General features: G+C 43.3%; 1 protein-coding gene across 1 annotated transcript in view; it reads right to left on the bottom strand.

Annotated features, from left to right (window-relative positions):
- The window catches only part of LOC145343964 (sperm-specific sodium:proton exchanger-like), a 189,940-nt gene that overhangs the window by 86,895 nt on the left and 78,953 nt on the right, over window positions 1–24,092 (bottom strand). The window contains exons 7-8 of the mRNA XM_080190542.1: window positions 372–512; window positions 100–194 (exon numbers count right to left, since the gene is read on the bottom strand). Of these exons, the coding sequence (XP_080046668.1) occupies window positions 100–194; window positions 372–512 (236 nt within the window). The remainder of the gene's footprint in view (window positions 1–99; window positions 195–371; window positions 513–24,092) is intronic.

Below are 24,092 nucleotides of genomic sequence, written 5' to 3'. Positions count from 1 at the left end.
TGCTATGGATATTTTTGTTCAAATTTGTCTCTGAAACAAAGAATAATGCAAAACTAAATATTTCACCAGTACCAAGAATTTCTAGCACCATGCTCTTACCTTCCAGAATCAATAATGTTTTCAGTGATGCTAATCAATGTTCGTGCTGCCTGACGGTTAAGCATTCCAACACTATACTGCCGCCAGTAGCTGGTCTAAATGCATTAACAATTAAGAACAGAAAACCTGTTAAAAATATCTGCAGGCTAATAGTTCTGATTGCAAATATAACTTAATCAATTGATAATGCAATGTTCTCTAATTGTATGGAGAGATGCAAGCTGACACAGGAAGAATCTAGCAACAAAACAAATGACATCATGCAATGTAACCTTTTGTGCTTTTAAAACACGTATCCTGGCTTCTTCCATCATGTCATCTATCTCACGGAGAGAAGGTTCCCAGGGAATACTCTTCTCGCAGTCAGGGCAACGAGCTGTTCTTGTATTTGGCAAAAGATCATCAACATGAACCTGAGAAGTAAAAGGAGAATTTATGTTTAGCACATATTAAGATATGTTATTTACTTACAGAATATTATGGTAAAGACCAGACATTATTTAACTTACTTACATGGAATTCCTTCGCTTCCACTTGATGTCTTTTGGGTTCCGTGACAGTATGGCAGATCAACACTACAATCACTGAACATATGCTGCAACTCCCAGCCAGCACGCCTTAGCTGCAAAAGGTGCTGGAACCTGGTAGCAGTCATCCATTGCTGACAGCAAAAAATAGAGGTAAGGATACCACCAAATCTCAATCTATTCACAGAATGCTTATCCAGGTGCTGCTGGAAGTCTTAAAGCGCATCAAGGTAGATAAATTCCCAGGACCTGATGAAGTATATCCCAGGATATTGTGGGAGGCCAGGGAGGAAATTGCAGGTCCCCTAGCAGAGATATTTGAATCATTGACAGCCACAGGTGAGGTGCCTGAAGATTGGGGAGTGGCAAATGTTGTGCCTTTGTTTAAGAAGGGCTGCAGAGGAAAGCCTGGAACTATCGGCCAGTGAGCTTCACATCTGTAGTGGGTAAGTTGTTGGAAGGTATTCTGAGAGACTACAGGTATTTGGAGAGGCAAGGACTGATTAGGGACAGTCATCATGGCTTTGTGAGTGGAAAATCATGAATCACAAATCTGATTGAGTTTTTTGAAGGGATAATCAAGAAGGTAGATGAGGGCAGTGCAGATGACATTGTCTACATGGACTTTAGCAAGGCCTTTGACAAGGTACTGCATGGTAGGTTGTTGCATAATTTTAAATCTGACCGGATCCAGGGTGAGGTAGCCAAATGGATACAAAATTGGCTTGATGACAGAAGGCAGAGAGTGATTCTAGAGGGTTGTTTTTCAAACTGGAGACCTGTGACCAGTGGTGTGCCTCAGGGATCGGTGCTGGGTCCACTGTTATTTGTCATTTATATTAGTGACTTCAATGAGAATTTAGGAGGCATGGTTAGTAAGTTTGTAGATGACACCAAGATTGGTGACATGGTAGACAGTGGAGAAGGTTACCTCGGATTGCAACAGGATCTTGATCAATTGGGCCAGTAGGCTGACGAATGGCAGATGGAGTTTAATTTAGATAAATACAATGTGATACATTTTGGTAGATCGAACCAGGGCAGACTTACTCAGTTAATGGTAAGACACTGAGAAGAGTTATAGAACAAAGTAATCTAGGGGTACAGGTTCATAACTCCTTGGAAGTGTAGTCACAGGTGAATAGAGTGATGAAGAAGGCATTCGGCATGCTTGGTTCCATTAGACAGAACACTGAATACAGGAGTTGGGATGTCTTGTTTAAGTTGTACAAGACATTGGTAAGGCCATACTTGGAATACTGTGTACAGTTCTGGTCATCCTATTATAAAAGGATATTATTAAACTAGAAATAATGCAGAACAGATGTACTAGGATGCTACAGGGACTCGATGGTTTGGGTTATAAGGACAAGCTGGATAGACTGGGACATTTTTCCTGAAGCACAGAAGGCTTAGGAATGGTCTTATAGAGGTCTATAAAATAATGAGGGGCGTAGGTCAGGTATATAAGAACATAAGAACATAAGAAATAGGAGCAGGAGTAGGCCATCTAGCCCTTCGAGCCTGCCCCGCCATTCAATAAGATCATGGCTGATCTGTCGTGGCTCAGTTCCACTTTCCCGCCCTCTCCCCATAACCCTTAATCCCCTCTCTTATCAACATCTTTTCCCAAAGGTAGGGGAGTCTAAAACTAGACAGCATAGGTTTAAGGTGAGAGAGAAGAGATACAAAAGGTTCCAAAGGAGCAATTTTTTCACAGAAGGTGGTGTGTGTCTGGAACAAGCTGCCAGAGGTAGTCGCAGAGGGGGTACAATTTTATCTTTTTAAAAGCATTTAGACAATTACATGGGTAGGATGGGTATAAAGGGATATGGACTAAACACAGGCATTAGGAACTAGCTTGGTTAAAAAAACAGGGCAGCATGGACAAGTTGGGCCAAAGGGCCTGTTTCCATGCTGTAAACCTCTATGACTCTGCCATAATGGACATTACCATGACCCACAAATTTTTAAAAGTTATTCTTCAGGCAGAATTCAAGCACTTCATTTATTGCCTACTTTTTACTGCCCTCAAGAATGCAGTAATTGCCTTCTTGAATCAATATAGCATGATGCAGGGCGTTGGTTACAGTTCAATAGATTTGAAAAAGTTTTCATAGTCATATATAAGTTAACTGTAAGTCTTTATTGATCCTTACAACTATTTACAAATATACAGTAAAGGTAACAGGAACTGTCTCCATGCTTGCTGGTGCAAGACCCGTGGTTGTTGGTCCTGTGCTCTCTTACTTCACTGTGTAAGTCGCACTGAACTCAGTATCACATTGACCCTATTTGTGCCAGACCATTTTATTACACTTACACTCAAGTCTTTATCCAATGTAGTTTAAGCAATTAAAGTTTGCTTGATGACTTACATTGTTACTGCTGTCATATATTTACGTTATCATTACTATATTAGCACTATCCTATCTCCCCATTTCAAGTCTCTGAGGTTCAAAGGTTCAGACAGATTAGCGGCCTTAACTCTTTCATATCTTGTTCACATTACTGTTGGAGGAGTAAACTCTACACTGCTGTTTCTTTCTGTAGTTTTGGAGGTTGCACTGGCAGCCAGATATGTTCTCATCCATTTTATCTAATCTTTCATGCTGAACCTCACTTGACCAGTTCAATTGTTGTAATGGTGTTTGCTACCCTAATTCATGAACATTGTATTCATCTCTTGTTTCTTTCGCTTCTTACATTGTTGCTTGGGTCACGGCAACGTCCTTTGTGGCAGAGAATGAGCATTCTGTGAATAGAATGAGATACAGTGGTATCTTACCTCTATTTTTTGCTGTCAGCAATGGATGGCTGCAGCCAGGTTCCAGCACCTTTCCAGCTAAGGCATGCTGGCTGGGAGTTGTAGCATATATGTTGAGTGGTTACAGTGTTGATCTGCTGTACCATCATCAGAGCCAGAGGCTGACGGTTATCAAACGGCTAATTCTGCATTCGGATTGGAAGTTAGATGTTCACGAGAGATTCAATTAATTTTTCTGATAAAGTAAGGAATTTTAAATTTACACCGTCAGCTTCCATGCTTTTCTTTGAAACTTTTTCCTGGTGATTGTTCCTCTGCGTCTCTACTTTTGGAGTTTTCTGTTAGGTCAGACAAAATTTATTCTCGATCTTCCTGCATTTTAGTCTCTCTGTGCATTTGCTGCAAGGTCTTGGTTTTCTCTCCAAACTGTTATCATGTTGTATATTGTTGATTATGGTTCAGTAGGTTAAAGAAGTCTTTGTAGTCATAAATAAGTTAACTGCATGTCTTTGTTGACTTTTACAACTATCTACATGTTTACAAGCTAGAAGCTGTCTCTATGCTAGCTGGTACACAAGACTCTATCCAACACTAGACTGGCCCTGGGTGTAGTTCATGCTCTTACATCACTGTGTGGGTGATCTGGTACTCAGTCCCACATTAATCTTATATGTGCCATTATATTATAAAGGTTGTGAAGGTTCTCCCACAAATGCTGATAAAGTATTATTGCAACTGTACAAGGCATTGATGAGGCTGCAGCTGGAGCACTGTGCACAGTTTTGGTCCCCGTATTTGAGGAAAAATGTAGTAGCATTGGAGGCAGTTCAGAGCAGGTTCACTAGATTGATTCCAGAGATGAGGCATTTGTTGTATGAAGAGATTGAACAGTTTTGGTCTATTCTCTCTGGAATTTTGAAGAAGGAGGGGAGATCAAATTGAGGTATTCAAGGTAATAAAAGGTATGGATAAAGTAGACGTGGAGCGGATGCTTCCACTGGTACAGCATTCTCCTGTCCTGGGACAATTCTACATTGTCCTGGGTGTGTTAAGCTTCTTCAGTGGTGCTGTAATCTCCAACTCATGCTGACTTGTGCCTTTAGATGTTGAGTAGCTTTGAAAGTCATAGCATTTGTGTGGATGTTTTATTTGAATTTATCAGCGAGGTCCTCAAGGACTTGACAGTATGGGACTCAACAATGTAATGCCAATGAATGTCCAGGTAGTTGGTTAGGCTCTGTCTTGTTGGTCATGTTGTCCCTTAAAAGCAGTCAGCTGCACATACTAATAATTCCACCCTGCATGTTTAGCACAACCCTAATGCTTCATGCTCTAAATACTGGGATTGCAAGTAGACCATGTAAATACGGTCTTGCGTTACAGGATATGGTCAGTTCATTCATGCACAGCTGGGCAGAACACCGATGCCAGCAACACAACACAGAGACTGCAGGATCAGCCAGGCCTTCTTGCAATTCAAGAGGTAGCAACAAAGTACCAGGAAAGTGCAAACATTTAGCTCAAATTTGTATTGATGCAAAATGCAAGAATATGTGCCGTTTGAAGCCTGCATAAAAATAAATGTTATATTTTGAATATCATCAATTTGTGAAATACATCACGAGTATCAGAATAGTTCTGTAAAGTATAATGCAGTGCATGAGGAACATCCACAGCAAATTAACAGAGCACAGATGGTAGTTTTATAGAGACCTTAGCATGTCTGAATTAACTATGCTGGCAAATCAGATAAACATTCTGACATGGAATTTAAAGAATCTCATGTGTTTGGTGGATACATTGTTTGTAATCTTCCAAAATTCTTTATACTCTAGAAAGATCACAACAGATTACAAAACTGAAAATATAATTCCATTCAACAAAGGAGTGAGACAGAAACAGGAAATGACAGCCCAATTAAAGTATGCCATTAGGAAAATGCTAAAACCCATTATTAGGAGTGTAACAGCTGGGCATTTAGAAAATCACAAAACTATCGGGCAGAGTCAATTACATTTTTGGAAAGGGAAATCGTGTTTGACAGATTTGTTAGAGTTTTCTGAGGATGTGACAAGCAGGGTGGATAAATAGTTTCAGTGGATTTCCAAACTAGATTTGTTAAGATGTCACGTAAGAGATTATTTCACAAGGTTTATAGGACCCTTGTCAGACCCCACTTGGAGTACTGTGCGCAGTTCTGGTCGCCTCACTATAGGAAGGACGTGGAAGCTATTGAAAGGGTGTAGAGGAGATTTACAAGGATGTTGCCTGGATTGGAAGGCATGCCTTATGAAGACAGATTGAGGGAGCTGGGACTCTTCTCCCTGGAGAGACGAAGGTCGAGAGGCGACCTGATAGAGGTTTATAAGTTGTTGACAGGAATAGATAGGGTGGATTCTCAGAGGCTATTTCCCAGGGCTGAAATGGTCGCTACAAGAGGACACAGATTTAAGGTGCAGGGAAGCAAGTACAGAGGAGATGTTAGGGGTAAGTTTTTCACTCAGAGGGTGGTGAGTGGATGGAATCGGCTGCTGTCGGCGGTGGTGGAGGTGAACTCACTGGGGTCTTTTAAAAGACTTCTGGATGAGTATATGAGATCTAATGGGATTGGGGGTTATAGATAGGTCTATGGCTTAGTAGGTATAGAAGTGATCGGCGCAACTTGTGGGCCGAAGGGCCTGTTTGTGCTGTAGTGTTCTATGTTCTATGATACTAGCATGAATAGAGGATTGACGAACTAATAGTAAGCAAAGAGTCAGGATAAAAGGGTTATTTTCAGGTTGGCAAAATGTGACTAGTGGAGTGCTACAGAGATCTGTTTTGAAGCCTCAACTAATTACAAATTATAGATAGGAAAGCAACTTCTGAGAAGGATTTAAAGGCCCTATTTTACCATTTTCATTGGAAGTGGTGGGCGGTCTTGAAACTGGGAGTGTTTCAGATCTGACTTTTAGACCCGTTCTAAGGTGCTCCCATACACATTCTGCCTGCAAAAAATATCTGCGATTGCGAATCATGCTGTAGAAGCCTGTGGGCGGGGCTTAATGCACCCGAAACCCTGCAGCGCCAATCGGACCCTTCAACTGTGCATGTGCAAATAGAAAAGATAGAATGCTGCTCCCCTTCCACATCCCTCCTGGGCAGGATAATAACTGCTCCTGTCTCCCATGGACACTGCCCCACGCCCCCCAACATTACTGATCCCCTTATCCCCCCAACCCCGGCACCCCGACCAATTGCAGCCCCCACTTCCCCCTTCCCATCTGTCTCAGGCAGAGTGGCAGCAACCCTCCCCTTCCCCCTCCCCCCAAACAATCTCAGGCAAAGTGATTCCCCCCCCCCCCCAACCCTGCCACACTAAACTCTCCAGCACAAGGCCCCCATCTCCTCCTGACTCCGATGGCTGTATGACACCTCCCTTTCTCTTCCCTGTCCTCAATAACACAGGCACTGATCCACCACATTCCCTCCTCCCCATCAGCACCTGCAAGTGCTCACTTGCCTCCCCCTCAATACTAACAGGCAAACTGCATGTAACTTGTTGGAATGCTTTGCCAAATTGTCTGCAGCTGATTTGCCCTAATGAGGGGCAGCTCCACAAAAACCTCTAAGAATGGTTATGCAGGCAGGCAGTACAGGAAAAAAAATGAGCGCATGACAACCCCCAGATTCACTGAAGATGACCTTAGGAGGCTGCTAGATGTGTCAGAGATGAGGTGGGACACCATCTTTGCCCCAGAAGGATGCAGACCCAGGGGAGCTGCTGGCAATGCGGCTCGGGAGGCAATTGCTGCTTCCATCAGTGCCATGACCGAAGAATGGGGAATCAGTACTGCAAGAAGATCAATGACTTCACCTGGGCAGTAGGGCAGCACCCTGCATGCTTCCAACCCCTGACCCCCACCCCGCAAGAGTAGCACTGCACTTGCCCTTTAAGGGCTACCACCTCATAATCTGCAGGAGTCACATGCCACAATTTCTTTCATGGCTCCTTCTATCCTCACAAGAGAAGACTGACTCAAACACCTGAGAGAGGGCAAAGACGGGGTGGTCAGCCAAACCTCCCAGTCCTCACCCCCTTTGAAGAGCTAGTATCAGAGCTGTCCAGGAAAGGGTGATGCCGGCTGTTGGCGACCGCACGGTCAGGCTGGAACCAGGAAGTGTTCACCTGTCAATCCTCCACTCAATTGAGACAACTTTTTGGGAGCATGAGTTTTGGGTCAGAGGGGCAGGGTTTAATGGAGATGAACAAGGCATGTTTATTTGCACAGAGAGTGATGGATGCTTGAAATTCACTGCCAGGGAGGTCGTGGAGGTAGATACGAGAGTGACCTTTAAGGGGTGTCTTTACAGGCATATGACTAGAGGCATATGGTCCCTAGAATTCAGACGGGCAGCCTCATCACTGCAGTCTTGGAGGGTTCCTGTGTTCCTGTGATGTAATCTTCTTTGTGCTTTGTTCTATGTTCAATGGAGAAATGTGAATCAAGATTTTTCCATCTGGATTCCTGTCCCTCCTTTGCACTTAACCTTGTGTCCTGTGTTGCAAGAACAGATCCAGATGCCCCGGGGCCATTTATGGCCCCCACTGCGATTCCTGCTCCAGGCAGCTCGGACGAATCCTTGGAGGATATGGCTGAAGGGACCTCCGAGGATGGCACTGTTCTGATGTCAGCTTGCACCTCACAATTCACCATCCAGTTACACTCGCATCAGTGGATCCAGTTACTGGTGAGGCTTCTGGGTCACACTCTGGTGAGCATGACACATCCGATAATGTACATCGGGTGGAGGAGGGAACGTCTGAGGCCGCTGGCATGCGGGGGCCTGCCGGAGGTGAGGACTCAGCTGGCTCCAGGCTATGTGCTGGGCCTCTGAGATTGCTTCTCCTTTAGCTGCTGGAAATGCAGCAATAGAGCCAGGAAATGCAGGTGGGGCTGACAGCCACACTAGACTGACTGCGAGGGTATTGGGAGGAGTCTCAAAGCTTTCAAGTGGACCAGCCACTGCCTATTTTGTGTGGTTCCCAGACCAATGTTGCAAGCTTGGCATCTGGGTGGAAAGCCTGAGGCACTGAGTGGCAGGCTCCAAGCGACGATGGCCAAGTCACAGAAGGCCACAGCTGAGGGATTCAACACAATTCTTGAGGTTCTGTGGTCCATTGCTGAGAGGCTTGAGAGCTTGCGGGAAACTCAATGGAACAGCGCTGAAATACAGCAGGCTACGGCAGCAGCCGTTAAGAATGTGGCCCAGTCACAGACAGTCAAAGCTGAGGGGCTTTAGAGCGTGCCCCAGTCTCAGAGGCAACTTGCTGCGCCCATTGACAGATGGCCCCCAACTCACGTGGACATTGTTGAGGGCTCAACCACCATGGGTAGGATGCAGTTGGTCCTCCAGGATTGGCAGGATCAGATAACACCGGAACTGACTGCAGAAGCACCGCTATCTCATGGAGTGACCCAAGGGCCACAGGAACCCCAAGGGAACCCATGCCAGGGTCTTCCAGCCAGGAGGCTGTGGCTATACCTTCTGACTCCCCCTTTCCTGACACTGGGGCATCTCAGGGGCAGCGGGTTGAAGAGGATGTCATGGAAACATCCCTGACGCCTGGAAGCTGGCCTGGGCTCTCAAGGTCCCCTGCCTTCATAGGACACCCACCAAGTGCATCACAAGCAAGAGTGAAGTAGGCAGCTTATAATTCCGATAAGGTTAGGAATTTATAGTTGCACTGAGATGGCACGGGTGAAGGACTGCACTAGTTAGACAGATCTTTAAGCACCTTAATGTTTTCTGTTCACACATTTCTATGATAGAGCTTATTATTTAAACACCTTTGTTGTCATAATTAAATGTTTCTTCACCACCGACCTGTGACTAATTTGTCCCGAACAGGAATCCTCTTCCATTGAGGGATGCTTCATGTTGATGCTGGTTGAGGGGACGAATCAATCTGCGTCACTAAGGAAATGAAGGCATTGGTTCCCCAGAATGCACAAGCAATTCCCTCCCCAACCCACCTGCCCTGGGGACCTGTATGAGGGTTTCAGATCCCTTGCCCACTACACAGATGTGCGCTCAGGTGCCAGCGTGCATGGGGAATTCAGGCAGGAGTCAGACTAGTTTGCACCAGGACATCATCATCATGGTGCTTAGCTAGTCGTAATTACCCTCCTGGCACAGAGAAAGCAACGTAAAAGGGTGGTTGATAGGGGCCATGGGTTGGCACAAGGCTATAACAGGCAGTTTAAACAAACTTGGAGTCTACAGATTGATTTAAAAGGTTGTTGGCTAGAAAAGTAAGATCTAAGTAAAACAGCAGATGGGTTTACTTAACTGAAGAATTTGAGGCATAATGCTGCAATCCTTGAAATAAGGGCAGTCCAGAGAGATGTTCTTGCTTTGGGATTTAGAGCTAAGTCAATTTAAAAGCATTCAATAAACCCTGAGGGGTTGTAAAATCAATTTACTTTATCAGATCAAAGAAAGAATTTTAAAAGAGCTTCATTTAACCTAAAGGTGTGTGTGAGGACATCCCAAAGTATGACATATCATCAATGAGATGGATTCTCTGGTTTCAATTTATCCAGCTGTTTGCAGCTTGGACATGCTGTCTGCAGTTTAAAGCTTGCTGAGTAAATTACGAAGTAAATTACAGTTAGGCCTAAACTGTAAGTAGAGAAAAGGTTAACTTTATCATTCAACCACATGGAATACAGTTGAGGCTTAATCTCAACTTGAATTCTGTGAGGGAACAAAAGTTTGAAAAATGCCTAGTTTGAAGCTAGTAGAAGAATCTTTAGTGCTCTTTCCAGAGTCTTGAGGCAAAAGAAATAAATCAGCAGAATTAAGAAAGCAATCAAAATAAGTGACTGAGATATCCACACCCAAGAGGTAGCAAATGAAAGTCTTGCCTCTGAGAATAGCCGGCACACTGGAGAGAATTAAAATAAATTTCCAGAGGACCCTAGCATATTTTTGGGTGATCCTACAGAAGCAAATAACTCTCAGATATCAATAAGTTAAAGGAAATCCTTGGGGAAAGTAAAATGGAGTGCATTTCACACATAGCTACAAACCATACTGTTTAGTTAGAAGTGTTTTGCCTCTGTATATAATCTTTATTTGTGTTCATAAAAGCAAAATCTATTGACTTAATCATGGTGTTCAGAATTAAGTTAACAGCCCCTAACTAGATTGTAATATATTTCAAAATTAGTTACAAGTCTCACAATTTGGAATGATTTAGAAACCAGCGATGGGATCACCAAAAAGTTGATAAAAGGCAACAGTATACCAGAGCAATCTAGCCAAAATATAAAAACAGATTGTGAAAACATTTATAAATATATAAAAGGAAAAGAATAGCTAAAGTAATGTTGGTTTCCGAGAAGCGGAGACTGGAGAAACTGATTGACAGCTCAAAAAGATTCTGAAAAGATCAGCAGCCTTTGATGTAGGGTCATTAACAAAAAAGTTCATTTTATAAAGGATTAAGTATTTTTATTTAAATGTATTGAATTGGCTTTCATGAATGGGGCTGAATGATTTATAGTAAAGTCTGCAATAGATATTTAGAACATTATTTCTGCATGGCTCCTAAAGACTGACCATGTTACTTACACAGAAAAGGCAACGTAAAAGAGTGGTTGATAGGGGCCATGGGTTGGCACAACTTGGCATAAGGCTAAATAAGCCAAAAGTGTATGGGGACTTGTGAGTTTACTCTGAACTGGCATTTGGACTATAAGGAGCCTTGGGAGTCCATGCAGGTCATAAGTTGACACAAATTTGTACCAGGTTGACATAGGGGCTATAAGGAGACATGGAAATGAGTGGGTGGGTTGAGTTGGCACTAAGTAGGAATAAGGGCAATAGGAGGCCTATAACCTTAGAGAACCAAGGCAGGCCTTTAAATCAGCCCACCTCAGCACTCATTAGCCCCTGTGGCCATCTCCAGTATGCTTACAGGTTAGGCCTAACTGCCATTTAATTTGGCTATCACAGTGAGCTGTAAACTGCACCCACTAAGTCCAAGCTGCAACTAACAAGAATAGCAAATCTGACTTCATCCCACCCTCACCTCACCAAGATTCCATCAGTTGGGCACCTTTCTCCCCCAAGACATGTGCAGTGAGCCAGGAAATGTCCTGACTCAGTGCACCTGCTTCAAGAGTGGAAATCAAGGCCTTTGTGGCTGTCTTAACTTCAGAAGGCACAAAGTGCCGATACCACAAATAGAAGATAACTTAGGTGTTAAAAAGAGTGACAACAGTAAGCTAATTAATATCAGCAGAGAAAAGGTACCAGAGAAACCTAAGTGACTAAACTCCAACAAAACCCTAAGACCTGATAGCACACATTTCATCTCTAAAAGAGATGGCTGCAGAGATAGTGGATTTGGCTGTGAATTTCCAAGATTTCCTACAGTCTACAAAGGTCCTAACAAATTAAACATAACAAATGTAACATCACTGCTCAAGAAAGAAAGACAAGAGAAAACAGAGAACTACAGGCTGGTTAGCCTGACATCAATCATCAGGAAAGTGCTGGAATCTATTATTGAGGCAGTCTTAACAATTGATTTAGAAAATTACGGTATGGTCAAATAAAGTCAATGTGAAAATCATGTTTGACAAATTTAGTACAGCTTTTTGAGGATATAACTAGTAGTGTAGATAGAGGAGAATGTAGTATATCTGAATACCCAAAAGGCATTCAATTAGATGCCACACAGATGATTAATAGGCTAGGTGAAGACTCAAAGTTGGGGGATAATATATCATAGATAGATGATAGGTTAATAAACAGGAAACAAACAGTGGACATAAAAGGGACATTTTCAAACTGGCAAGTTGTAACTAGCAGAGTACTGTACGGATCAGTGCTGGGGCCTCAACTATTTACAATCTATATTAATGTCTTAGATGAAGCATCAGAGACTAATGTATCTAGGTTTGCTGACAATACAAAGTTAGGTGTAAATGTAATAAAAACAGAAAATGCTGGATAAGTTCAGCATGACTGGCTGCATTGTGGAGAGAAAAACAGAGTTTTGGTGGTCAGTCTATCACCTGAAACAGAGGTCAAGGAAGGGAAGTGTCAGAGATTGATCATGCAAAGGTGAAAGAGGGATGGAAATTGGAAACAAAATTCAATTACTTTTTCCAGGTCCAGGCAACAGCAATAAATGGCACTGATATAGTCATCAACATAATTCAGAGAGAGCTGTGAGAGGGGGCCTTAGCAAAACTGGAACAAGGAATGTTCAACAACCCCACAAAAGACAGGCATAACTAGGGCAGGTACTCATAGCCACACCTTTTATTTGCAGGAAGTGAGACAAGTTATAGGAGAAATTATTTTCAGTGAGGTGGAGGAGGGCGGTCATGGTTGAAGATTGTTCGGGCCTCTGCTCCGGGAAGAAACGGAGAGTCTTGAGACCCTCGTGGATATGGATATGTCAAGAGATTGGCTGTTCATTGTGAAGATGAGGCAGTGAGGGCCAGAAAACTGGCAATTGTTTTTGTGATGGAGGAATCATGCGTGTAGATGGGAAGGGACTGGACAAGGACAGTGAGAATGAAGTCAAGATAGGAAGAAATTAGTTCAGTGGGACAGGCACATGCTAATGATATGGCTGCACATGGACAGTCCTGTTTGTGGATTTTGAGAAGCAGATAGAAGTAGTGTAAGCTGTGAGGAAGACATAGAAACTGCAAAGAAATACAGACAGATTAAGTGAGTGGGCAGATGAAATATAATTTGGGAAGTGGAGGGTAATTCACTGTGATCAGAAGAACAGAAGAGTTTTTTTTAAGAAGAGGTGAAACTTGTAAATGCTGACGTTCAGAAAGATTTGGGTGTGCCTGTACCAGGGCACAAAGTTAGCATGAAGGTACAGCAAGCAGTTACAAAATAAAATGGCATGTTGGTCTTTACTGCAAAGGAACTGGAGTACAAGTCTAGCTACAATTATAGAGGCCTTTGGTGAGATGGAATGCCGTATGCAGTGAAAGAAGATGGAAAGCGAGATTATAGAAATGGAGAAAAAATAAATAAATTAATAAAAATGGATTAATAAGATGAAAAGAAATAAAATAAAGTAAATGGAAATGGCGTGGAGGTGGAGGGGAGAGTTCAAGCTCTGAAGCTGCTGTGATGTTCAGTCTGGAAGGCTGTATAATGCCTACTCAGAGGTTTACGTTCGGTTTCACTAGAATACTGCAGAAGTCCAAGGATGGACATGAGTCCATAAGTATCCATCATAGCCAACGCTACCTTCCCATGCAATCATAGAAGGTGCAACATCTTCCCATTCACCTACCCCCTGCTCACTATCTCAGGCCCAAGCACTCTTTCCAAGTGAAGCAGTATTTCACATGCACCTCCTTTGTATAGTATTGTATTCGCTGCTCCCAATACAATCTATTCTACATCAGTGAGACCAAACACAGACTGGGTGACTACTTTGTAGAACACCTTCGGTCCATCCACAAACAGGACCCAGATCTTCCTGATGCTTGCCATTTCAACACACCACCCTGCTCTCCTGTCCACATGTCCATCCCTGGCCTTTTGCAACATTCCAATGAAGTCCAATATAAACTGAAAGAACAGCACCTCATTTGAATAGGCACTTTACAGCTTTCCAGACTGAACATTGAGTTCAACAGCTTCATAGCATGAACTCTCTCTTCCACCTCCAATCCATTTATTTTGCTTTTTTTCATTTATGAATCCATTTTTATTACTTTATATTCTCATTTTTGTTTTTCCACTTCTATAATGTCACTTTCCATCTTGTTTCACGCACCCGCACTCCTCTCCTCCCGGATCGTCAGCCACATTTCGACACTCTGCACCTTCGTTCTGCCATTTACACATTCCTATCTCTTCATGGACACTCTTGGCACTTCCCTAGCTCTTATCATCACCATTTACATTCCCTTTTGTCTCTCTGTCTATGACATACCTTTCAATTACAGCCCCTTCATCCCCTCTCCTCATCTTACAGTATAAATCTTACTCCCTTTTCCTTGTCTTCAGCTCTTAACAAAGGGTTATCCTGACTTAAAACATTGGTTTTATTCCTTCTCCATAGATGCTGTCAGATCTGCTGAGATTTATTAGCATTTTCTGTTTTTGTTTCAGATTCAGCATCTGCAGTATTTTGCCTTCATCTTAAGATTCTGAACGGGTTTGATAAAGTAGACACAGAGGCTTTTTCCGCAGATTGGGGCATCTAAAATAAGGGGTGATCATTTATGACTGTGATGAGGAGAAATTCTTGCCTTCAAGAGGTTATGAATCTTTTGAATTATCTACCCTTGAGGATTGGAAATGCTCCATCTTCGAATGTATTTAAGGTTGGACAGCTAAGTTTATAGTTTCATGGGGACCATGGGGTTTGGGTAGTGGGCAGGGAAAAGTGGAATTGAAGCCTAAGATCAGCCATTATAATTTTGGAATGCAAAGCAGGAATCAAAGCTATCTGGTCTATTCCTGCTCCTTTCTCATGCCTGTGTCAAAAACTGAAATGGATGATGGATACAATGATGTGGTGGGTAAAATATCAGACTGAAGATGTGTCCTAATTCCACTAATACAGAAATTCAAGTTCAGAATAGTCAGTGAGGGTAAAATGAGTGAAATAAAGTCTTTTGGTTAAAATACCAAAAGTAAAATAACGTAACATATGCAAAGTAAATTGGGATATATAATTGGGATCAACATGGAGAAAAACTGCAGCCAAGATTCGGTAACGCTGACAAGTAATCAATGAAAATGCACAATTATTCATGACTACAGCTGTATCAATAATCTAAGTTTTTCAATTTACTAAAAATGTATAATTAAGGTACTGCTCACATCTCTTTTCTGACTCTTGTATGGGTCATCAAGTTGTACTAATTTTTCTGCCATTACCCAGTTTGCATCTGCAAGAAATCGATCCATTTTCAGCAATGAGAAAGTGTTGGCCTCACTCTCTCTGATACGCTGAAGCGCACTATACATAGCCATCCTTTTGGGAGCTGGAATATCACTAAGACCTTGAAAAAAAAAACCATAAATATTATATGGAATTATAGAATCTAACAGCACAAATCGACTCCCCATACCTGTCCCGGTTCTTTGAAAGAGTTGTTTAATTTAGTCCCATATCCCAAATTTTTTTCATCCCTTTAACATCATATGCTTTTTCTCTCTTCCAATTAAGCATTATGAGATACTTCATCAAATATCTTTTGAAAGTCAATTTATACAATATCCAATATATTGTCTCCATCAACCTCTCTGTTATTTCAACAAAAACCTTAATCAGAAATGATTTACCTTCAACAAATCCATTCCCATTAATCCATGCTTCTTTAAGAGAGTTTATTTTGCCTCTGACAACTTTCCCATTCCTGACATTAGACTGCAGCCATGATGTGGAGATGCCAGTGTTGGACTGGGGTGGACAAGATGAGAGGTCAAACGACACCAAGTTATAGTTCAACAGATTTATTTGAAATCACAAGCTTTCAGACTGCTGCTCCTTCAAAGGTGAAATGGAGAGAGGCACTTACATAAACTACATAGACAGAGTGACGATAGCCCAACACCCACAGATAATCAAGAGTGTCAATGGATAAATATAGACAATGTAACGTAGTATAGACAAGTTGAATAACAAGTCTTTACAGGTAATCATGAGTGCTATTAATTAAGTATAATCAGTATGTGTAAAGTGTCGACAGGCTATATAACAAGTAAAGGGATGGCTTCAGGAACTGATAATTTAAGGCAGAAAGATAATTACAAATAATCAAAGAGTAATATGGTGCTAAACACAAGCAAACTAATTCAGGCAGAGAGATCATTACATGTAATCAAGATGTGCATGATGTCAATCAAACAGGACAGTTAGGAAGATTTTCCCCCCACAGAACAGCATGGTGGGGTCATATGTAGCGCAGCTTGAACTCAAGATCCCAGTTAAGGCTGTCCTCATGAATGCAGAACTTGGCTATCAATTTCTGCTCAGTGATTCTGCGTTGTCGCGCATCTCAAAGTCTGCCTTAGAGAAAGCTTACCCGAAGATCAGAGGCCAAATGCCCTTGGCCACTGAAGTGTTCTCCAACTGGGAGGGAATATTCCTGCCTGGCGATTGTTGTGCAATATCCGTTCATCCATCGTTGTCATGTCTGCATGGTCTCGCCGATGTATCATGCCCTGGGGCACCCTTTCCAACATATGAGATAGGCTCACATTGGCTGGGTCGCACGAGTACATACTGTGTTCCTGGCGGGTGGTGTTCCCCCGTGTGATGGTAGTATCTATGCTGATGATTTGGCATGTCCTGGCACAAGTTATTGTGTTTGCCTGGGCTTGTAAAATCTCACTTACTGTCCTGTCTGGAGATAATACACATCTCTTTAACCTATGCTAATGCTATCTCCACTCACATTGTCTTGATCTTTAAGACTTGAATAGCAGGTTAGCTGCAACGACTTGCATTCTAATCAGTATTCTATAAACTGCGTGTGTCTTTATGTGCCTTTCTCTGATCAGAACCTTCCACACACCTGACGAACGAAAACCATTTCCGAAAGCTGGGGGATTACTATCAAATAAACTGGTTGGACTTAAACCGGTGTTGTGAGACTTCTTACAAGTTACTGTGACAGGTTTGTGTGATGTCATGGTCCATGTTCCTACGAAAGATGATCTGTTTGACATTAGGCAGCTGTTTGAAAGTGAGTAGTGGAGGCACAGAGATGGCCTTGGCAAGATGTTCATCATCATTGATGACATGCTGAAGACTGCAAAAAACCTAACGTAGTATCTCCACTCTGGGGAAGCAGTGGATGATGAAGGGTACTCTGTCGGTTGTATCCCATGTTTGTCTCCTGAGGAGGGCATTGTGGTCTTTCGCAGTAACACACTGGAACTGTCGATCAATGAGCTATACAACATATCCTGTTTTTACGAGGGTGTCTTTCAGCATGCATGGAATCTGCTATCACTGGGCACCAATCTAGTGATGATTTGCAGTCTGTCCCTGCCCTGTGACACAGACCAGTAACACATACCTGTAACAGATGTTGTAGTTGCACACATGGCAATAGCTCAAGGGTGTGCAGCGTCCACAGCTGCACACCGACCTGCATAATCCATGCCAGCATTTGTCATGATGGGGAATTTCACACAACCTAATCAGGTCACGCATGGCACCATGGATTTTGTGGTGTTGCCAGCACACACAGATGGGTGTACTGTCCCAAGTGAGGAATTGGGGTGGTGCTGGATCTATGCAGCTATTGACATTAATCTGTCATTCTTTGCTTTTTCCAAACTCCGCTGTACAAATGAATCTTGGACTGATAGATTTGGAGTTGGCCATTGTGGTGGCAGAGGAGGAGGGGGCGGCTCAGGAGGTGGGGGTCATGGAGAGACCACTGCAGGAGCCATTACCAGTCCCTCAGGAAGGAGGGCAGGGGGCTGCCGCTGAGGTCCAGGAGGTGAGTGAGTAGTGCATCTGGGTCACTTCAGGCACCCAGTGGCAACCTCAGTGTGATCTCCCAGGCCTCCCAGGTAGCTCAATGGTTACTACTGTTGCCTCACAGTGGCACGTCACAGATGCCCTGTATGGACGGGCAGGACAGTACATAAACTTTAATGTGGGTTGTATACAGCAAGAGGCCTGGGCTGTATGCTAGGATGCCAAATGTACAGGGAGCAGTGGATGGGACACATCGCCTTGTGGGTCCTACATGCAGCATTGCAGTCATTTGTCAACAGGTAAGGGTTCCACTCCCTGAATTGTATGTGACCATCTCACGTAGATCATGCATGCCATCCAGGGAGTGTCCATGACAGGGGAATATTCAGGGCTCCTAATCAATAAGCTGCTGTGTCCAGGCAGTGCAATACTCAGGACTTCCATTCAATAGAGGGAATGCTTGCAAGCTGGGGTTGTGCACAGCAGCATAGCGCATGTTCTCTGCAAGGCAGCAGTGAGGTCAGTATGTTGAAGGGATGGAAGGATTGGTATCAGCATTATCTGGATCTGTGGGGGCATGGGGTGAGTGAGCAGCCGTGTCTGTATGTGGGGGGGCAGCAATGTCTGTGTGCAGGTTGTGGGGGACAGTGATGAGGCCAGTGATGTTTGTTTGGGGGCTAGCAATGAAACCAGTGATGTCTGTGGGGCTGGAGGGCAGTGATCCCGATGCTGGGAGGTCTTTTCAGTGATCTCCCAGCGATGTGCGCGTGCATGGGTTCCCGCTCATCCTGCCGATTTCAGCTCTTTGGGTGAGCTTTTAATGGTATTCACGATTGTGACCTCTGCATTGCACAGAGTGCAGAGATTCGGGTCTGAAGTTGCACTGAAAAAACAATCATGAATTACGCAATTTTTCCCGCCAATTCAGCGAATTCTTTGGGGAGAATCACCCAAAATCGTGATCTCTTTATGCATTTTCATTCTTTTCATAGAATCACAGAATCGCTACAGTGCAGAAGTAGTCCATTCAACCATCAGACCCACACTGACAACAATCCCAACCAAGCCTTATCCCCATAATCCCACAGATGTACCCTGCTAATAAGCCCTTTACACTTAAGGTTAATTTACCATGGCCAATCCATCTAGCCCGCACATTTTTGGCATGTGAGATGAAACCAGAGCACGTGGAGGAAACCACCACAAACACGGAGAGAATGTGCAAGCTCCGCACTGACAGTCAACCGAGACCAGAATTGAACCTGGGTGTCTGCCGCTGTGAGGCAACAGTGGTAACCGTTGCACTACCCTTTTGGTATCTAGCTACTAGTTTTTACTCAGTTTGTAGATGGACCTCTAAATCTCTCTTTTCCTTTACCACTCCATTTAAAACATACGCTGTTCGATCTCTTTTAGGTGCTGTGTGTATGAAGTCAGACTTCCCAACAACGAAAATCCATATGCCAGTCGTACCCACTCATAATCTCTCAACTCTTGCTCGAATTCACAATGCAATAACATGTCAGCCTGAGTAATGTGCTCATGTTCCCAGAGTGGAACTTGAACCCACTGCCTTTTGAGTCAGCAGCCAGAACACGATCACTGAGCCAAAGTTGACATTCTTGGAATTATTAAAGGAAAAAAATATATTCCTCTGCAGAATAACAGAAATACATGTACAAGGAGGCTGAATGAAAAAATGAGATAGAATTTTACTGCTTCAGTTTGCAGATTTCCAAGTTCAGCAATTCTTCCATTAAGCTTCCTCAAAATGTCATCAATACAACGCAAACAAAACTTCTTAAAAGAAAAAAATTGAAATAGCCAGCTATAAAGATAAAAACTAACATATAAATAATAATAATAACAAAAACTAGTTTAAAAACTAATCAAAAGTTTTGAAATTGTGCGAATATTAAGAACAAAACAAAGACTAGCACAAGCATTTTTGGTTCTCACTGCAAAAGTGTCTTGCTATCCATGAAACACAGATTAGTAAATCATAATTTAGTATACAGTATCAATTGGTGCTTACCCAGGGTATTGACAATCCATCCCATAGTTGTACCATTGATTAGTAGTGACAATACCACTGTCCCTGATACATGCAGCAGTATCTGAAAACAGAAATGATACGATAAATAAATGAAAAGATAATATAAAGTGCAATATTCAATATATAAATTTGCCATCGTAAGGATCAGCACAAGACTTGACAGAAAAAAGTACTACAGAAAGGAAGAGCACACAGGAGGTCAAGCTGAAGAAGGATTACCCAGCAGAGCTTTCAGGCAGCTGCTCACTACAAGACTACTCAATACACCAACAGTCACATATCCCTTATTATCATGCTTAGTACTACAGTCCAATTTACCTTCCTTCAGCCCAGCCATATGCATCATTCCATGAAATCCAAACATCACATCCAAAACAATAACCAAATTTGTAAAACAACTCAATTCAGCAATTCTTCCATTAAGCTTCCTCAAATTGTCATTAATACAATGCAAACAGTATTATTTAAAAGAAAAAAATTAAAGTAGCAATAAAAAGTGTGTAAAAACTAATCAAAAGTTTTGAAATTGTGTGCGCATTAAACACAGAACAAAGACCAGTACAAGCATTGTAAGTGGGTAAAACTGTGGCATGTGGATAATATCACTAGGCCATTGCCTCCCTAGTGGTACTATCACTGGACTATTAATCCAGAAACTCAGCTAATGTTCTGGGAACCCGGGTTCAACTCCCGCCATGGCAGACAGTGGAACTTGAATTCAATTTTTAAAAATCTGGAATTAAGAGACTACTGATGATCATTGTCGATTGATGGAAAAATCCATCTAGTTCACTCATGTCCTTTAGGGAATGAAATCTGACAAACCTACCAGGCCTCCATGTGACTCAGGGCCACAGCAATGTGGTTGACTCTCAACTGCCCTCTGAAATGGCCTAATAAGCCACTCAGTTGTATCAATTGCTAAAAAGTCTCAACAAAGAAATAAAACCAGATAGACTACCTGGCATCAACCTAGGCACTGGAGAAGACAGTGGCAAAACAAACAGTCCTGTCGACACTGCAAAGTCCTCCTTACTAACATCTGGGGGCTAGTATCAAAATTGGGAGAGCTGTCCAGTCAAGCAACAACCGGGCATTGTCATTTTTACGGAATCATTCCCTACAGATAATGTCATATCTTACAGACGGCATCATCACCATCCCTGGATATGTCCTGTGCCACCAGCAGGACAGACCCAGCAGAGGTGGCGGCTCAGTGGCATACAGTCGGGAGGAAGTTCCCCTGGGAGTCCTTAACATCGGCTCCAGACCCCATGAAGTCACTTGGCTCCAAGTTAAACATGGGCAAGGAAACCTCTTACAGGGTTATTGGGTACAATTCTCCTTCGGCTGATGAATCAGTACTCCTCCATGTTACACAACGCTTGGAGGAAGCACTGAGGGTGATAAGGGCGCAAAATGTACTCTGAGTGGGGGATTTCAATGTCCACCATCAAGAGTGGCTCAGCAGCAACATTACTAATCGAGCTGGTCAAATCCTAAAGGATATAACTGCTAAACTGGAACTGCAGCAGGTGATGAAGGAACTAACAAGAGGATCAACTTGGTTCAATGGAGACTGTAGGATGGCATGGCAGGAGTAATACCAGGCATACCTAAAAATGAGGTGTCAACCTGGTGAAGCTACCAAACAGCACTACTTGCATGCCAAACGGCATAAATAGCAAGTGGCAGACAGAGCCGAATGATCCCACAACCAAGTTCTGAATCCTGCCACACCCGGTAGTAAATGGTGGTGAACAATTTAATTTGATTTGATTTGATTTATTATTGTCACATGTATTAACATACAGTGAAAAGTATTGTTTCTTACACACTATATAGACAAAACATACCACTCATAGAGAAGGATCAAGAGCATGCAGAATGTAATGTTACAGTCATAGCTAGGGTGTAGAGAAATACCAACTTAATGCAAGGGAAGTCCATTCAAAAGTCTGACAGCTGCAGGAAAGAAGCTGTTCTTGAGTCAGTAGGTACGTGGCCTCAGGCTTTGTATCATTTCTCCGACGGAAGAAGTGAAAGAGAGAATGTCCGTGGTGCGTAGGGTCCTTAATTATGCTGGCTGCTTTGCTGAGGCAACGGGAAGCTTAGACAGAGTCAATGGATGGGAGGCTAGTTTGCATGATGGATTGGGCTACATTCACGACCTTTTGTCATTCCTTGTGATCTTGCGCAGAGCAAAGCCATACCAAGCTGCGATACAACCAGAAGGAATGCTTTCTATATGGTGCATATAAAAGTTGTAAAAGTTGGTGAGAGTTGTAGCTGATATGGCAAATTTCCTTAGTCTTCTGAGAAAATAGAGGCGTTGGTGGGCTTTCTTAACTATAGTGTCAGCATGGGGGACCAGGACAGGTTGTTGGTGATCTGGACAGCTAAAAACCTCTCAACCCTTTCTACTTTGTCCCCATCAACGTAGACACGGGCATGCTCTCCTTTACACTTCCCAAAGTCAATGACAATCTCCATCATTTTGTTGACATTGAGGGAGGGATTATTGTTGCCATACCAGTTCACCAGATTCTCTATCTCATACCTGTACTCTGTTTTGTCATTGTTTGAGATCCGACCCACTACGGGTAGCGTCGTCAGCAAACTTGAAAATCGAATTGGTGGGGAATTTGGCTACACAGTCATAGGTGTATAAGGAGTATAGTAGGGGGCTGAGAACACAGCCTTGTGGGGCACTAGTGTTGAGGATGATCGTGGAGGAAGTGTTGCTGCCTATCCTTACTCATTGTGGTCTGTGAGTTAGGAAGTTCAGGATCCAGTCACACACAGAGGTGCTGAAGCCCAGGCCATGGAGTTTGGAGATGAGTTTCGTGGGAATAATAGTGTCAAAGGCTGAGCTGTAGTTAGTAAACAGGAGTCTGACATAACTGTCCTTGTTATCTAGGTGTTCCAGGGTTGAGTGCAGGGCCAGGGAGATGGCATCTGCTGCGGACCTGTTGCAGCAGTAGGCAAACTGTAGTGGATCCAGGTAATCCGGGAGGCTGGAATTGATTCATGCCATGACTAACTTTTTGAAGCACTCCATAGTGATGGATGTCAGAGCCAACGGCCAATAGTCATTAAGGCATTGTGCTTGGTTTTTCTTAGGTATTGAGATGATGGTCGTCTTCTTGAAACAGATAGGGACTTCAGATCGTTGTAAAGAGAGGTTGAAGATGTCTGTGAATACCTCTGCCAGCTGATCTGCGCAGGGTCTGAGGGCACGTCTGGGTACTCCATCCAGGCCAGTTGCTTTCTGTGGGTTGGTCTTCAAGAAAGTGGCTCTGACGTCTGCAATGGTGACCCCAGATACAGAGTCATCCAGGGCTTCCAGGATGGAGGGCATGCCCACACTGACCTCTTGCGCAAAGTGGTCAGAGAATGCATTGAGCTCATCAGGAAGGGGTGCGTTGGGGCCGGTGATTTTACATGCCTTCATCTTGTAGCCTGTTATGGCCTTCCCTCCATCATAAGGTTAGAAGTGGCTATGTTTGCCAATGGTTGCACGACGTTCAGCACCATTCACAACTCCTCAGGTGCTGAAACAGTCCATGTTCAAATGCAACAAGATCTGGGTAATATCTAGACTTGGGCTGATAAGTAGCAAGTAACATTTGCACCACACAAATGCCAGGCAATGACCATTACCAATAAGAGACACTCTACCCCACCACTCCTTGACATTCAATGGTGTTACCATCACTGAATCCCCCACTGTCAACATTCTTGGGGTTTCCATTGATCAGAAACTCAAGTCAGGAGTGTAATGGAATACTCCCCGCTTGCCTGGATTGGTGCAGCTCCAACAACACTCAAGAAGCTTGATGTCATCCAAGACAAAGAAGCCCGCTTGATTGGCACCACATCTACAAAGATCCACACCCTCCACCACCAATGCTCAATAGCAGCAATTCACCAAAGGTCCTTAGACAGTACCATCCAAACCCATGACGACTTTCACCTAGAAGGACAAGCGCAGCAGTTCCAGGGGGACACCACTACCTGCAAGTTCCCCTCCAAACCACTCATCATCCTGACTTGGAAATATATCGCCAATCCTGCGTGGTTGTTGAGTCAAAATCCTGGAATTTCCTCCCTAACAGCATTGTGGGTTAATCCACAGCAAATGGACTGCAGCAATTC

The sequence above is a fragment of the Carcharhinus amblyrhynchos genome, chromosome 6, assembly GCF_965287045.1.
Source record: "Carcharhinus amblyrhynchos chromosome 6, sCarAmb.v2.hapA, whole genome shotgun sequence".
NCBI classification, from domain to species: Eukaryota; Metazoa; Chordata; class Chondrichthyes; order Carcharhiniformes; family Carcharhinidae; genus Carcharhinus; species Carcharhinus amblyrhynchos.
Note: the sequence above shows the minus strand (reverse complement) of the source record. Positions and strands in the feature narration are given on the sequence as shown.